Below are 15262 nucleotides of genomic sequence, written 5' to 3'. Positions count from 1 at the left end.
TATGATTACTCACACAGTGACTGTCACACTTTGATCAACTTGTTATAGATTGATAGATAGATAGATGCACTTTATTGATAGCTGCAGTGAAATTGACATAAGCCTAATCATTTAACTTTTTTCAGGAAAGCCTGTAGTTTTTTATATATATATATATATATATATATATATATATATATATATATATATATATATATATATATATATATATATATATATATATATTTATATTTATATATACACACACAATGTTGTAAAAAATGTCAAACAGTTTACCATGTGACAGGTTTTCCCAGGCCACAAAAATAAGAGTTAACATAAAGAGTATGGTAGTCTCCAGAGGGAATGGAAGATATTGTATATGTGAAGTCTATCATTAAAGATTCTTAAAGCCCTGGTGACCGGCTTCCTGTCTGGCTTGGGGGATGAAGTGTGTAAGTCTGGCTAGATTGGAAAAGCAGATTGCTAGCTAGTAGTAAAGGATAGCTTTACCAGAGGCCTACTGTGCAAAAGTGTACACAAAATACTGCAGGTCTGAGATCACTGTGATGAAACCATGTTTACAGACTAGATCTTACACAAGAGTAGAGAATGTTAAGTGGGTTAAGAATTTTTCCAAGACACTGACACAGCTTGAGTAGTGTTTTTAGTGTCTTCCCAAAAGTCCTGTTGTTTTTTAGTTCTACCATTTACAGCAGTAGAACAGTAGTAGTACCAAAATCTAAAAATTCTCTTGCTTCTTATGGATGTTTTTTTTGTATAAGTCGTAATATTTCCTACCAATACTGATACCAGCCTATTTAGCATTAGGTGTATATCGTTTCATATCAACACTTCTGCTTCTTCAATAAATACCAACAGCCTTCACTGGCAGCAGTTCTGTAGAACTATATTTAGAGTTGAGGTTACATAAAAAAGAAAAATTGGTCTCAGTTAATACTTTTAAAACTCCCACAGAAACCTCAAATTTCCTCTGAGGAGAGTTTCTGGTGTCTGAGTAAACCTTTGGTTACTAAGTGCTGGTTTTAGTCATACAGCAACAAGTGAGCAGGATGTGACTAAGAGCAAGTGCAAGGGAAATCATGCCTTTACCCAGTTTGTCACCCAGTAGGGTTTAGATGAGTGCTAAAACCACCAAACGTGAAAATGTAAATAGCCTACATCTGAGAGCCACCCACTGTGTATTCAGAATAGACCGCAAAATAAAAGAGTTCTAACTTACATATGTGTTAACACCTATATTTTAATGTGTATGACTATCCTTGGTGTTTAGGGACATTTTCCAAAAGACAGTTTTTAAAAGTATATGTATCACTCCAAATATCATGGACTGTTAATGCAGTACAGTACAAGTTCCAGTAGTGGTCTTGAACACTATTATGGATTCCACTTGGTCCATTTCAGAAACGAGGCGCAAGCGGCACACATTGCTCCAGGCTGAAACTTAAATTTTAGTAGGAAGATTTGGGCTGTTTTCAAGATGTTCCAAACACTAACTCACCTCAGATTAGAAAGGCAGAGCTTCCTCCAAAACAGCCCCTAAAGCCAGTTACCATTCTCCATCTAGCATTATCTAAGAGTTGGCCAGTAAAACAGATCACCTCTGGGAGGCCGAAAGTGTGTACTGCACACGCGAACCGAGCTCACACTAGTCATCTTCCTGTGGAGCCCTGATGTCATGGAGAACAGGATGGGAGGCCAAACAAGGCTCAATGCTCAGCCCGTCTGCCACAACTTATCACCTCACCAGCTGTTCCTGACTACTGGAGCAATGTGGACAAGGGACAGAAGAGAAAGGCCTAAGTGCACCAGTTCAAGTAAACGAATGATACTGACATTTCAATGCTGATGATGTTTACCTGTTTGCTTGTATGTAGAATGCATTTGCAAATGGCCCTAATTCATATACAGATTATACATAATTATATAATCAGATTATATTCAGAAAGCATGATGAACATGAGCCTAAAAGCAGGGAAAGTAGAATTTACAGTGAGTCCAGTTATGAAGGTGAGAAGAACCTCTTATTTTCTGACTTTTATGAAATGGAAAATTATTGGCAGAAAGCTGTAGCAAAACCTAGGAGAGAAAGACAGAATTGATGCTATCAGAAAGGATTATGCGGAGTAAAATCACTGATAAAAGATAAAACAATAGATTAATCCCAGAGAATGGTGACTGGTCAGAGTAGCATAGACAGGAAGTCTCAACCCCCTGTTATCAAACTTATAGTTATCATTTACCTCTTATATTTATTACATAATTAGCTTGTTTGACTGGTTGCTTGAATTAAATTGGTTTAATCCTATCCTCAATAACTCAAAAACAAGTAGACCTATAAAAAAAAAATGTCAACTTGGACCTAATGTGGAAATTCCAGGAATAAAAAAACTTGATGGCTTTAATAAACAGCGAAATATTATTGTAAATGTTTACAGTGGGTTCGGAAAATACCCCAATAATCTGCAGTATAACACAATAAAGTATGCAAAAACTGAAGGGGTCTGAATACTCTACAAACCAACTGTACATAACTAGCCTAATATTTAAAAAGTTGGATTATGTTCAAGGGGGTTCAGTGAACTATATTTTTTCAGATAAAGTGGTCCCTGGAGGCAAAAGTTTGGGAAGCTCTGTTTTAAAAAAGTAATGGACTATAAGAAGCAAGTCATACTGACAAAATTGTAATGTAGACTAGAAATTAAAAAGGTGTTTCCAGATGAGAGTCAAATCAATCTCAATATGTCACCCAGAATCAAGCTCAAACCCAAATCCTGATGTTCCTTAAGTTCCTCATTCCTAAAAAAATGCTATCTATTGAACCCTTTTTCTAAGCAAAATTATAATATAATCTTCTCTAGCGTCTTAGCTTCTCTATATGAACAGTGTGCTGCCATCTGAAGAAAGCCTAAACGCCTATTGCAGTTGTGTAATGTAGCTGAACCGATGTTCATTGATGACAAATAGCTTCCTTTAAAAATACAGAGGCACTTTCACCTTAAGCAGCCCTGCTGACAATCCACAAATAGTGATTTCATTTCAGCAGGAGGCCAGCTGGCAACAGCATGAAGTGTGGATTGGGCGTCTAAACCCAGGCAGCTAGAGACAGCACAGCCAGACAAACCCTTAAGCCCTTCACTATGTCAGCCTCCATTGACCTTAAGCCAAGACACCTCTTGAGACCTATCCAGCATCTTTTTTGGCATTGCCTTGCATAGCAGGGCATCAAGAAGCACAGGTTATGACAGAGAGAAGGTGTTGTTGCATACCAGACAGCGGACATACCACACACTTTAGGGTTCAAAGGACATGCCAACATAGCACATGCTCTCCGCTCTGTGGCAAAAGGCAAAAGGTTTAACCCTGACAATCTGGAATGTTCTTGTCTGAAAAGATTTCAGCAGGTTGACTGAGTTTTGAGCTTATTGTCTGAGGTGCCACCTTATCAGACAGGGCTGAGGAAGAGGATGCAGAGATGATGGGGTGAAAACAGCAGGACATTCTAATCTTCATGGAGACAGCGTCTGTACTTGTTAATCTGGCCTTGGCACTTTTCTCTATGGCACCGGCCTTGCAGTTCTCCTGTGCTACTGGTGAGAGTTGAAAGAGGGTCTGATCTCGGAGATAAAGAGCCAGACTTATTGATGTATGGGGACAGCAGGTTCTACTGCTTCTAAGCAGGTTGACTTCTACTTCTACTTCTAAGCTGTATCTTCTCATCTTAGACCAGAGGTACAGTATACTTGGTAATATCTATTAATCTTGCTAATCTTTACTAATTGACTAATCTACTGGATATTCTGGATTAGACTGACAGCTCATGACTGTTCGAAAGTTTGAACAAGAACCCAGCAGAATGAAGAAAACAACAGTTTTTAACTGTTCACCATCCTGCTAAAGCATTTGTCCTAGAATAGTTGCCATAAAATTGCTAAACATTTTTACTGCCCTCTATTGGATATCGATTGTAATCCTCAAAATGTACAAAAGGTACGCATGCAAATATGTGATTTTTCTTTATTTAAGGGTTGATCTGATTCTAGCATTTGATATATGTGACAGCAGTCTACATTTCGCCCACAGAAATAAATATGCATTTACAGCTATTACACATGATTAATAAAATAGCTTACTAGTTTTCTTAGGTGTTTAGTGTCTTATAAGTAGATTAACAGTACTAATTTTCAAATGAGTTATTCAGGCAAGGCCAAGCCACTCTGAACATTCATCTCCCCAGAATTTAGGATTCAGATCTTGTATCTGGCTGTCGTGTAATACAAACATAAAGGCTCGTGATTCAGAGAACAAAAATGTCCGCTGACAACATGTCAAAGCAAACACATGCATGGCAACTGTTCACTTTAGACAGAAGCCTTGAATTAATTACAAAACACAGATTTGATTTGATTTGAGTGCACAAACATCTGGCTGAAGTACACATTTACAAAGTGGATTGTGTGCCAGTGGTATGCATGCGTGCACCACTAAAGAGCTAGGGTAAAGTAGCTAATAGTAATAGAGTTTCAAGTGAAATAAAAATATATTACAGAGCTTTGCCGAGATATTACAAGAAGACAAGTTGGATAAACATGAGCTCCGACGTCAGCATTTATGCAGAAATACAACTTAATATGCACTTACAGGATTAGAAAAGCATTGGGATAAATTCCAAAGTAGAAAACATCATGACAAGCTAAAGCCTCATTTGTATATAGCTGACGTACAGTGATATATTTAAACTGAACTGAACAAGTGGCTTCTTTCAGCACTGAGTGTAAAACAGGGTTCAAGCCGTAATAACACTCTCATCAAGAGCTGCACAATCCTTGCATCAGTGTTCAAAACTGTACTGCTGGCACATATTTTTAGGGACCGCTCTCAAAATATCACATTGTATTAAGAAATATCTCAATGTATTAAGTTGTGAGCCAGTGCAGCTCCAGTCTGTGTTTATTGGTAGTCTATGTTAATGAAGCCCAATGACTCACAAAGCAAAGACAGTGTTACATGAAAACAAAAGTCATTATTCATTCCAAATGATGAGACTATTTTTTGCTGCAAATGGCAAATGTTACCAAATCTTTCCTCTCTGGCATATTGAAACTACTTTGTTTTTCCTTGGTTTTATGTGTTTTGCTTTGTGATTCCCCAACTATGAATCCCCCAAGCCCCCCTGAGAGAACAACATGAATATGAGTAACATATTCATTAAGGTTGAGCAGGGGGTCAATTGTTCCTCTATGTCTTACACTATTGGCCTATCAAAACACATTAAATCTGAGCTCTCATTGTCTGCTCTGATATATTTATAAAGCTATAAGCTAAAACACCTGCAATAATAATCAGCTACTGGTGTATCCAAAAACACACAGAAGAAATTACATAGCCAAAAAGCTGGAGGGTTTTTTTTCCCCTTCATGTTTCTTATAACAGCAATGTCACTTTACTATACAAAGACTTTCACAAAGTTTATTTTCTGTCATGTCTGGTTATGAAAACGTATATGCTGTTTATCTATATGTATATTGTATATCTTTGCAAGAAAAATCATTTCAGCTGCTCTGCATATCAAAGGGGTGTGGTTTTAATAAAAGGTTGGTCAATTATTAAACAAAGCTTGCTGGTGGATCAAAACACATTTATAGCACTGATAGCAGAACACTTGACATGTTCAAAATCATGTAAATGCAAAAAATAAGAGTCATGCATGTGCATTGTGTTAGGTAAGTAATCTATAAAAGTCTCTGTAAATATTAGCAGCAGAGATGTGGCTAATATCTAATATGAAACCAACTTTGCTGTGGTGATAATAGGTCATCATTTTGAATAGTATCTAAATTATTTTTATATAGTGAGACATTTTTGATAAACATTCTCAGTATTAAGACTGAAAATAGTGAAATAGTGGAATCAGGTTTCTGCAAATACATACACCTGGCCTTCAGTAGTACTGATTTGCATATGCAATTGTAGATCCAGATTTTACTTGAAGGCTTAGTGAAAGGCATTGAGGGTACAAAATTGACCAATTTGCTATGACACTAAACTGCATTTTGCACCTTTAATAGAAATGTCTGAAATTGAATATTTATTTAGATAAATATGCAAAACACAATCTTTCATAATCCATAAAAAATTATCTTATAGGCCAGACAGTAACCAGCCAGAATAATCTTTAAGCACCAATATCACCTGCTACTAAAGTATGCCACCCTAAATAAGAAGAAAATTATCCTTTTCACTAAAAAAGTCACAAAAGAACATGCCAAAGAACTGTTTATCAGAATTTCTTTTCCCCTTGCAGCTCTCATGTAGTCTGTGATTTTCCAAACATGTGGTTGTGTGGTGATGAGAGACTTACCCAGATGAATGGCCCACTCTGCCAGTTGGCGGCTTCGGTGTTTGGGTTTTGGGAATGCTTTCACTTGCTTGTCTCTCAGTGGGTCTCCTGCGGGCAGACTGATGCCGAGTGGTGTCCTTTCCAGGCTGGATGGGCATCAGTACTCTGGATGTGCCAGTGTGGATATAAACCTGCTCAGGCGCCAGTTCTTCACAGCGTGGTCCCTGATAACCCGAGCGGCACACACAGGTGTGTGGGCGACTACATGAGCCGCGGTTTTGACATGGTGGCTGGCAGTCCGCTATAAAGATGAAAGATGAAAAATGTAATCAGATCAGTCATCAAAATTTATATACATATTTACACTGTAAAAAAAATGCTGGGTTATTTTTTTCTACCCAAACGCTGGGTTGAGCCTTTTGGGTCATTTAATTGGCTTATTTTCTCAGTCTTGGTTGATTTTTGGATAGTTTTGTGTAACCCAACTGCTGGGTTAGTGACTGGGTCATTTTCACTGACAGTTGAATCAATGCACCCCTCCCCCACTCCGTCGTATCAGCCAAGCTCCTTGGGTCAAATCAACTCAGCGTGGACTATTTGAATTCTCCTCAGGTGGAGGTAGCTGTTTACACATGGACATTACTGTACAATAGAAAATGCAATAAAACAATCCAGTTTACATGACACTAAATGCACCACTATCTTCGTTAGCTTTGGCTTACTTGTCTGTAATGCCCACCGGATTGTAAGTTGGTTACTCCATTTTTTGGATGTTTTAAATGCCTCCTTTGATCAAAATCTGACGTTTTTGTCTTAAATATATGACTTATTTGAGTCATTTACTTCAAAGTCTATATAACCACCACTTTAGCAGCTCTAGCGATACATTTCTGAACACCTTCTTGTGTATAAATAAAGGAGATACCATGTTGACACATTTGTTTATAATATGATAAATTTGACATTTTCAAGGGATAAAAATAACCATTAACCCATTTATGAAATAAAATCAACCCAGCACTTTTTTTTTTTTTTAAAAAACATCCTTTGATGACTAGGAATTAAACATAAAAATGCCATGATCTACATTTTATGATATACCTGAAAAAGCTGAATAGAAAAAAGACAGGTAGTTATTAAATATTGCGTAGTTATTCTCAGTTATAGCACTGAATTCTCGAATCGAAGGTGTTAATTCATTTTCCACAACAGCAGCTCTGACAGTAGTGCTAGCTGCAAGGCAAATAACAGAATAATATTAATACATTCTCTCTAAAGCATAATCACTTTTCTAGAAGCAAATTACACAAGGACGTGTATGACAATGCCCCAAATGAATAGATTAACAAATTTATGCAATCGTTGATGTAGTGATTTTTTTGGGGGGGTATTCTCTAATGTCAATGCTTTGTAACACGTTGAAGTAAAGCTGTAACTTAAAATTTTCCTACACAGTAAAATCTACAAGATGGAGGACTTTGCCGTTTCTCAGTACCATAACATGGTGTGAGGTTTTTGTCTGTTTGTTTGTTTGTTTGTTTGTATGTCTGTTATTTTCTGAGATAAAAAAAGCCTGGTGAGGGAACAACCTGTTACAACCTTTATAGCTGTTACAACGTAAGTATACAGTACGAGTATAGTATGTAAGTATATAAGTGATAACTGGAACTAATTTGTTTCGTGGACATTCCACAACATTAATCCTAACTATAAACTGATAAAAAGTACATCTTACTTTAATTGATTAAAATGATCATTCTTGGCAAATTACAGTGGTAAAAGAGGAATAAAACTCTTCAAGGCATGCTGTTATCAACCTTGGAATGGTTACAGTAACTCTTCTTTACGTTGTACTACATCACACCACTTCAATGTTGATTATTTTCCTATAACAGCACATCCCACTGTTTGATTCCTTACATGTTATTCAACACCACTTTCTGCTTATTTCAGCATAAATACACAACAGGACAAACTGACACAGTCTTTTATGTTGTCGTATTTCTCCTCAAATCTTATTATCACAGATTTAATGAAAGGAGCATATTCTTGCAATTTGCACTGTAGCTGTTTAAGTTTGTTAATGTTTTAAGTGTGCTGATGTATTCATTGCCAGAGTAGGAGCCAAACAGCAGTTCACAAGAATCTGGGCAATGCAGCAAAAATTATAATGCAAACACTTTACAGGGAGCATGTCTACATCCCAAGGCACTTCTTCAATTTCATCAATAAATATTTTATTCTGCATCACACTTATATATAGTATGTTTTCATGAAGGTCTGTGTTTGCTAAATAAACGCAAACGTTCCCCCCCACCAGAGGTCCAAGTGATTTATGCACAAACATTATTTATCAATTGCCTGCAAATACAAGCAGCGTGAGGTAACCCTGTGGTCACGGCTGGCCGAAAAACAATCCGCGCAGACTTCGAGCCGGCCGCCTGGCTACATTAACGTGGTCCAGAGGGGCTTGTAGCATGCCATGCAAACCAAACAAGGCTCTCTGGCTTGTGAAGCACCTGTGTGTGCTGGATGGCAACCCAGAATTTATTACATTGTCCTCAAACAGTAAATCAGGCCACTGCTCTCTGGGGACTAAAGCAAACAGCGACGCTCTGTCAACAGCACAGGAATGCTATTGACACAGATGCTGGGAGACACTGACAGATTACAAGCCCAAAAGCTTCCTCTAGCTCTTCTGGGAGAGTGACTGCATGGCCTGCTGGCTTTCCTGTTATTGTCATGCAGGCCTTGAACCTCAGTCCAGAGTTGGCCTGGTATGAACAGCAAGACAGAGATGGCTCATCCCAGATTCTGTCGGCCTGCTCTCCTCCTGTGGTTTTAAGATACGAAATATCAACCCTTAATATGACCAAATCAGATGCACCTTTTCCACTTTATATTTCAGTGATATTTTAAAGTAATATTTTAATCTCACATATTTTTTCCATCCTTCCATCCATTTTCCATACCACTTATCCTATACAGGGTCACGGGGGAGCCTGGAGCCTATCCCAGGGAACTCGGGGCACAAGGCAGAGGACACCCTGGACAGGGTGCCAACCCATCACAGGGCATAATCTCACACACATTGACACAATACGGACAGTTTGGAAATGCCAATAAACCTGCATGTCTTTGGACTGGGGGAGGAAACCAGAGTACCCCGAGGAAACCCCGAAGCACAAGGAGAACATGCAAGCTCCGCACGCACAGGGCAAAGGTGGGATTTGATATCCCACCCCAGAGGTGTGAGGTAAATATGTTATCCGCTAAACCACTGTGCCCCCTCATATATTTTTGGCAGAAAGAAAAACAGAACCTTATATCTCAACCCGATTGGACACCTAAGGGAAATTTTGGGGTCACATGTTAGACACTGCTCTTCACATCCATCAATAAACACCAGCTGAGGGAATGCCTTTCATGAAAATGATGTTCATCCCTCCAGTTCACTTCCAGGGATGTGTAGAATCTATGCCAAGGTGCATGATGAAGGTGAAGCTGTTCTCGTGGCTTGTATAGGCCAAACTTCTGAACACACTTTATGTTTTTTTTTTTAGTCTGTAGATCCAGTAAACAGCCCAGAAATAATAATTCAGCATTTAGTATTATAAGAATAACCATCATAAAATAATCATCACTTTCCCAAATTGTTGTAATTTATTGTGGTATCACTGTTACAAACTTTGAGTGTTCATTTTACTTTATTACATCATGTTACGAGATGTCTATCTGACATTTCATTTTATGCGGTAGGCACAATGCATGCAGCATTTACAAATTTATTGCTATAAATAAATATTTGAAGACCAACAAGCATCAACACTGATATAGTAAAATATACTCTATTTGGCAAGCTGTCCAGCTAATCCAACTATGACATAAAGAAATTTGGGTTGAATCCGAGAAGCCTTTTCATATTCTGATATCCTTTACATCGAATTTACATTTTTCTGTAATTTTAAACTGTCTTTGTATTGGACAAGTTTTCCATGAGTATGTGGGATAATGTAATTATTACTGGAGTATCGCTGGGATTTCAGTCCCGTCCAAATCCATCATATCAGTAATTTTTTTACAGACTATGCATTCATGCATATGGAAAGATTACTCCAACTTTCACCTTATATAAATAGACCAGTAGAAATAACCCCATGTAATATATATCATATTCGAATGGACAACATGTTCCAAAAGATTCCATTATATCCCATGGGAAAAGAGATTTTTCACTTTTCCTTCAGTATACAGATACTTCATGACACGCTCTTTTCTGGTCTCCCACTGACACCAAAAACTTTTTTTTTTTAGTGTGACAACCATGCATATATGAAGACATGAAGACGTATGTCCAAAGATCTTATCCCATTTGATGACCTTGATTAATTTTACTTTAGTAAAAAAAAAATTAAGGTTGTGTTGTGCTGTCTCATCATCTTACTATGTGGATTTCATCTTTGAATTGAAACATCCAGGTCTGCATTCTCATCATGCTTTTATTATGTCAGTTCTTGAGCCATTTTATGAGCGCATCAGTCAAAAATCATATAAAAACCAAACAACGCTTCTTCAGTGAAAGCAGACTTGGTATCCAATAGAGGCAGAGAGGCATGGGTTTAATTAATGCCTCCATTTCCCTAAAGTAGTCACTACCTTAAATCATATGACTAAAGATGGAAGCAGCTGGACTCTGACACCATGAACACACTGCTCATATTGTAGTGTACTGGGTGTGTTGGTGTTTCCTGCACTGTCACTGCTTCCACACGCAGCTTGGCCCAACAATGTTGCAATAATTGCTGTCATGCTGACTTGTCCTGCACATCATTAAAACTAATTGCTCTGCATTCCTTCCATTTGGTAAAAACGCGCTCTCCTTGACACAGTGGGGTATAATAAAAACAAACATTTGTAAAGGAAAAAAAAATAAAATGGGAAACATTCTCATCATAGCCACTGTCGTAATAACTATTTTAGAGGCAGGACATCCAGTCATGGGTGGAGAGGAGAAGAGATGCAGTGGTCCAAAGAGTACGAATGATGTACTTAATTTCTTCTCATTTACCACATAATAGGTCAGTTAATAAATGGAAAGAGTTGTGTGCTTTGTGATGGCCACAAATGCTTCATATCTGCTTACTTCAGATTGCAAAACCCTGGAAATTCAGTACTTGAGCTAAGTGGCTATTACAGGAAATACTCACTATGGACTATGATTCCAGTCAGGATAAACAGTGTATCATAGCACAAAACCCCTTCCACAAAATCCCTGCCATTTTATGCCGCTACTTCCACTAAGCTGTCATTAATACCGTAATTGACCTACATTTACAGCTTTTTATCAAGGATTACACAGGAAAAATGTATTAATTTGAACAAAATTTCGATCCAAGTTAATAAAACAGCTATCCGGAATAACCAGAAGAATAGGTAAAATAGAACAGATATTATTACTAAAATAGATATACAGTGCTCTCCACTAATAATGGCACCCTTGGTAAATATGAGCAAAAAAGGCTGTGAAAATTTGGCTTTATTGTTTAACCTTTTGATATTTTGTTACAAAATCACAAAAATACTCTACTCTCATGGATCTCAAACAATTGCAAACACAATGCAGGTTTATCAAATAAAATATCTCTGTTAAATATATGTGTGGCACAATTATTGGCACCCTTTTAGTCAATACTTTGTGCTACCTCCCTTTGCCAAGATAACAGCTCTGAGCCTTCACCTATAATGCCTGATGAGGTTGGAGAATACGTAGCAAGGAATCTGGGACCATTCCTCCATACAGAATCTCTCCAGATCCTTCACATTTCGAGGTCCACGCTGGTGGATGCTCCTCTTCAGTTCACCCCACAGGTTTTCTATGGGTTTCAAGTCAGGGGATGACCATGGCAGGAATTTTGATTTTGTCCTGCTGGAAGATCCAATCATGGCCCATTTGAAGCTTTCTGGCGAGGCAGTCAGGTTTTCATTTAATACCTGTTGATATTTGATAGAGTCCATGATGCCATGTATCCTAACAAAATGTCCAGGTCCTCTGGCAGAAAAACAGCCCCCTTTCTTTTGGTTTTGGCTGTGGTTGTTTTGTTGGGGTTATTGGGTGTGGTGTTATAATGTGTAAAATGCAAATTTCCAATAAAAATTCTATGATCAAAAAGAAAAACAGCCCCAAAACATTAAAGACCCACCATCATATTTAACCATGGGCATGAGGTACTTTTCCATATGGCTACCTCTATGTGTGCACCAAAACCCCCTCTGCTGTTTATTGCCAAAAAGCTCTATTTTGGTTTCATCTGACCATAGAACCCGATCCCATTTGAAGTTCCAGTAGTGTCTGGCAAACTGAAGACGCTTGAGTTTGTTTTTGTATGAGAGTAGAGGCTTTTTTCTTGAAACCCTTCCAAACAACTTGTGGTGATGTAGGTGACTTCGGATTGTAGTTTTGGAGACTTTCTGACCCCAACACTCAACTAACTTCTGCAATTCTCCAACTGTGATCCTTGGACATTTTTTGACCACTCAAACATCCTCTTCACAGTGCGTTGAGACAATATAGATACATGTCCAATTCCAGATTGATTCATAACATTTCCAGTTGACTGGAACGTCTTAATTATTGCCCCGATGATGGAAATGGACATTTTCAATGCTCGTGCTATTTTCTTATAGCCACTTCCCATTTTGTGAAGCTCAACAACTGCACATCACAGCTATATTCCTTCGACTTACCCATTGTTATGAATGACTAAGGGAATACGGCCTATGTGTTACCTCATATTTATACCCCTGTGAAGCAGGAAATCATGGTTGAACAATTTCCTGTTCCTAGTCACCCAGGTGTGTTAAAAAATTTCAAATATCAATGGGAAAATACTTCGAATATATTTTTCTCATATGATTTCATAGGGGTGCCAATAATTGTGCCACACATATATTTAACAAAGTTTTTTTTATAAACCTGTGTTGTGTTTGCAATTGTTTGATATCCATGAAAGCAGAGTATTTTGGTGACTTTTAATAAAAAGATTAAACAAGAAAGACAATTTTTCACAACCTTCTTTACTCATATTTACAGTACCAAGGGTGCCAATATTAGTAGAGAACACTGTAACATACACCCTAAACATAGTTCTACAGTGAATACAGAAAGTACTGTCATGTGACACATTAAAGGAGAAACTGGAGCAGGCATTTATTTTCTTGGCATGTTTCGGGTTCACTTGAGAGAAGCATCACTGCAAATCATTTACAAGTTTATCTGACTGTTCCCCTTTATCCTATGCTGAAATATTTCTATCCTGATGGAAGTAGTCTCTTCCACGATGACCACGCCCCTCATCCACAGGGCACGAGTGTTCACTAAATGATTTCATGATTATGAAAGTGATGAACACTGATCAGCCATGACATTAAAACCACTGAGAGGTGAAGTGAATAACATTGATTATATCGCTACAGTGGCACCTGTCAAGGGGTGGGATATATTCGGCAGCAAATGAACAGTCACTTCTCAAAGTTGACATGTTGGAAGCAGGAAAATTTGGCATGTGTAAGGATCTCAACAACTTTGACAAGGGCCAAATTGTGATGGTAAGACGACTGGGTCAGAACATCTCCAAAACGGCAGGGCTTGTGAGGTGTTCCTGGTATGCAGTGGTTAGTAAGTACCAAAAGTGGTCCAAGGAAGGACAACCGGTGAACCAGTAACAGGCTCATGGGTACCTAAGGTACCTCATGGGTGCCTTCAAATTCATCAGATACCAATCCAATTGAACACTTATGGGATATTTTGGACTGACATGAATGGTGTTCATCCCTCCTCTACCATCCCAGAGACTTGGGGAATCTATGTCAAGGCATACTGATGCTGTTCTAGTGATTCAACACCTCACTAAATGTTGTTGGGTTTTTTTCCCTTTAATTTGTCACCTATCTATAGATCCAGTAAGCAGCCCAGAAATCATTCTTCAGCACTGACCTCGACTTTTCTTTTACAAGAACAGACATCATATAAAATAATCACTTTCAACAAGGGACTTGGGTGTGCCAGGAACCATTAGGAGGCCAAGTGCTGCAGAAACGGAGAAAGTCAGAGCCTTCCTTAGGAAATACGTATCAAGAATGAGAGCTAATTTATAATCTAGAAGGGAGAGAAGCATTAGTCATGAAATCTAAACAAAAAAGCTACATTATGGATTGGAAATGGAAACAAATAGTACAAAAGTATTCAGAAAGAAGGAAATGAGTGATGAATTATAGAAGGCAAGAGACTATATAACATATCAGACACTACTAAAAATACACCACAGTACTTTTTTACTTTTAATTATCAGCCTACCATTTATGATATAATGTAGGCGTAAATCTAATACTGTATTTTCCATTCTATCTTCATACTTCCCTGAAAGCTTATTGGGGATATAATCTTACAACAACCTGTGTCAGTACAATGGCTATGATTGAATTGGGTCACCAGTACAACCCTTCACCTCTAATTTCATCTAACTGAGAACTAACATACCATGTGATAAAATGCTTTGAAGGAGAAGTTCTTCTTTGTTGTGTTACACCCAAAACTCTGAAGCAGCCAATCTCAGGGGAGCAGCAAGCAGTAAGAATGATCTCCATATGGCAGCGAGGCAGTACTGTGTGTGCGATTTATTACTGTGTGCACATTGGGAAGATACTAATACTCAGTCCCTGAGTTAAATATTGATGACCAGAGCTGTACATTCATTTTTAAGCTTTTCTACTATTGCACATAGAATTACATAAAACAAGCTAATATCAGGTTTCGTCATCACATAAATGTAATAATCAAATGCCTGAAATTTCAACATGTGCCTCACTGTATGTAGGGTTCGTGTTTCTATAATTTTACATAAAGTATACTTTGCAGATAGGACT

At 37.9% G+C, this 15262-nt stretch overlaps 1 protein-coding gene across 2 annotated transcripts in view; it reads right to left on the bottom strand.

Annotated features, from left to right (window-relative positions):
- Positions 1-15262, bottom strand: part of LOC124626008 (latent-transforming growth factor beta-binding protein 2) — a 123346-nt gene that overhangs the window by 93104 nt on the left and 14980 nt on the right. For both annotated transcript variants that reach the window (XM_047157434.2, XM_017476525.3), the window contains exon 3: positions 6362-6641. In XM_047157434.2, the coding sequence (XP_047013390.2) occupies positions 6362-6641 (280 nt within the window). The remainder of the gene's footprint in view (positions 1-6361; positions 6642-15262) is intronic.

Source organism: Ictalurus punctatus, chromosome 9, assembly GCF_001660625.3.
Source record: "Ictalurus punctatus breed USDA103 chromosome 9, Coco_2.0, whole genome shotgun sequence".
Classification (NCBI taxonomy): Eukaryota; Metazoa; Chordata; class Actinopteri; order Siluriformes; family Ictaluridae; genus Ictalurus; species Ictalurus punctatus.
This window is presented reverse-complemented; position numbering and strand designations above follow the sequence as displayed.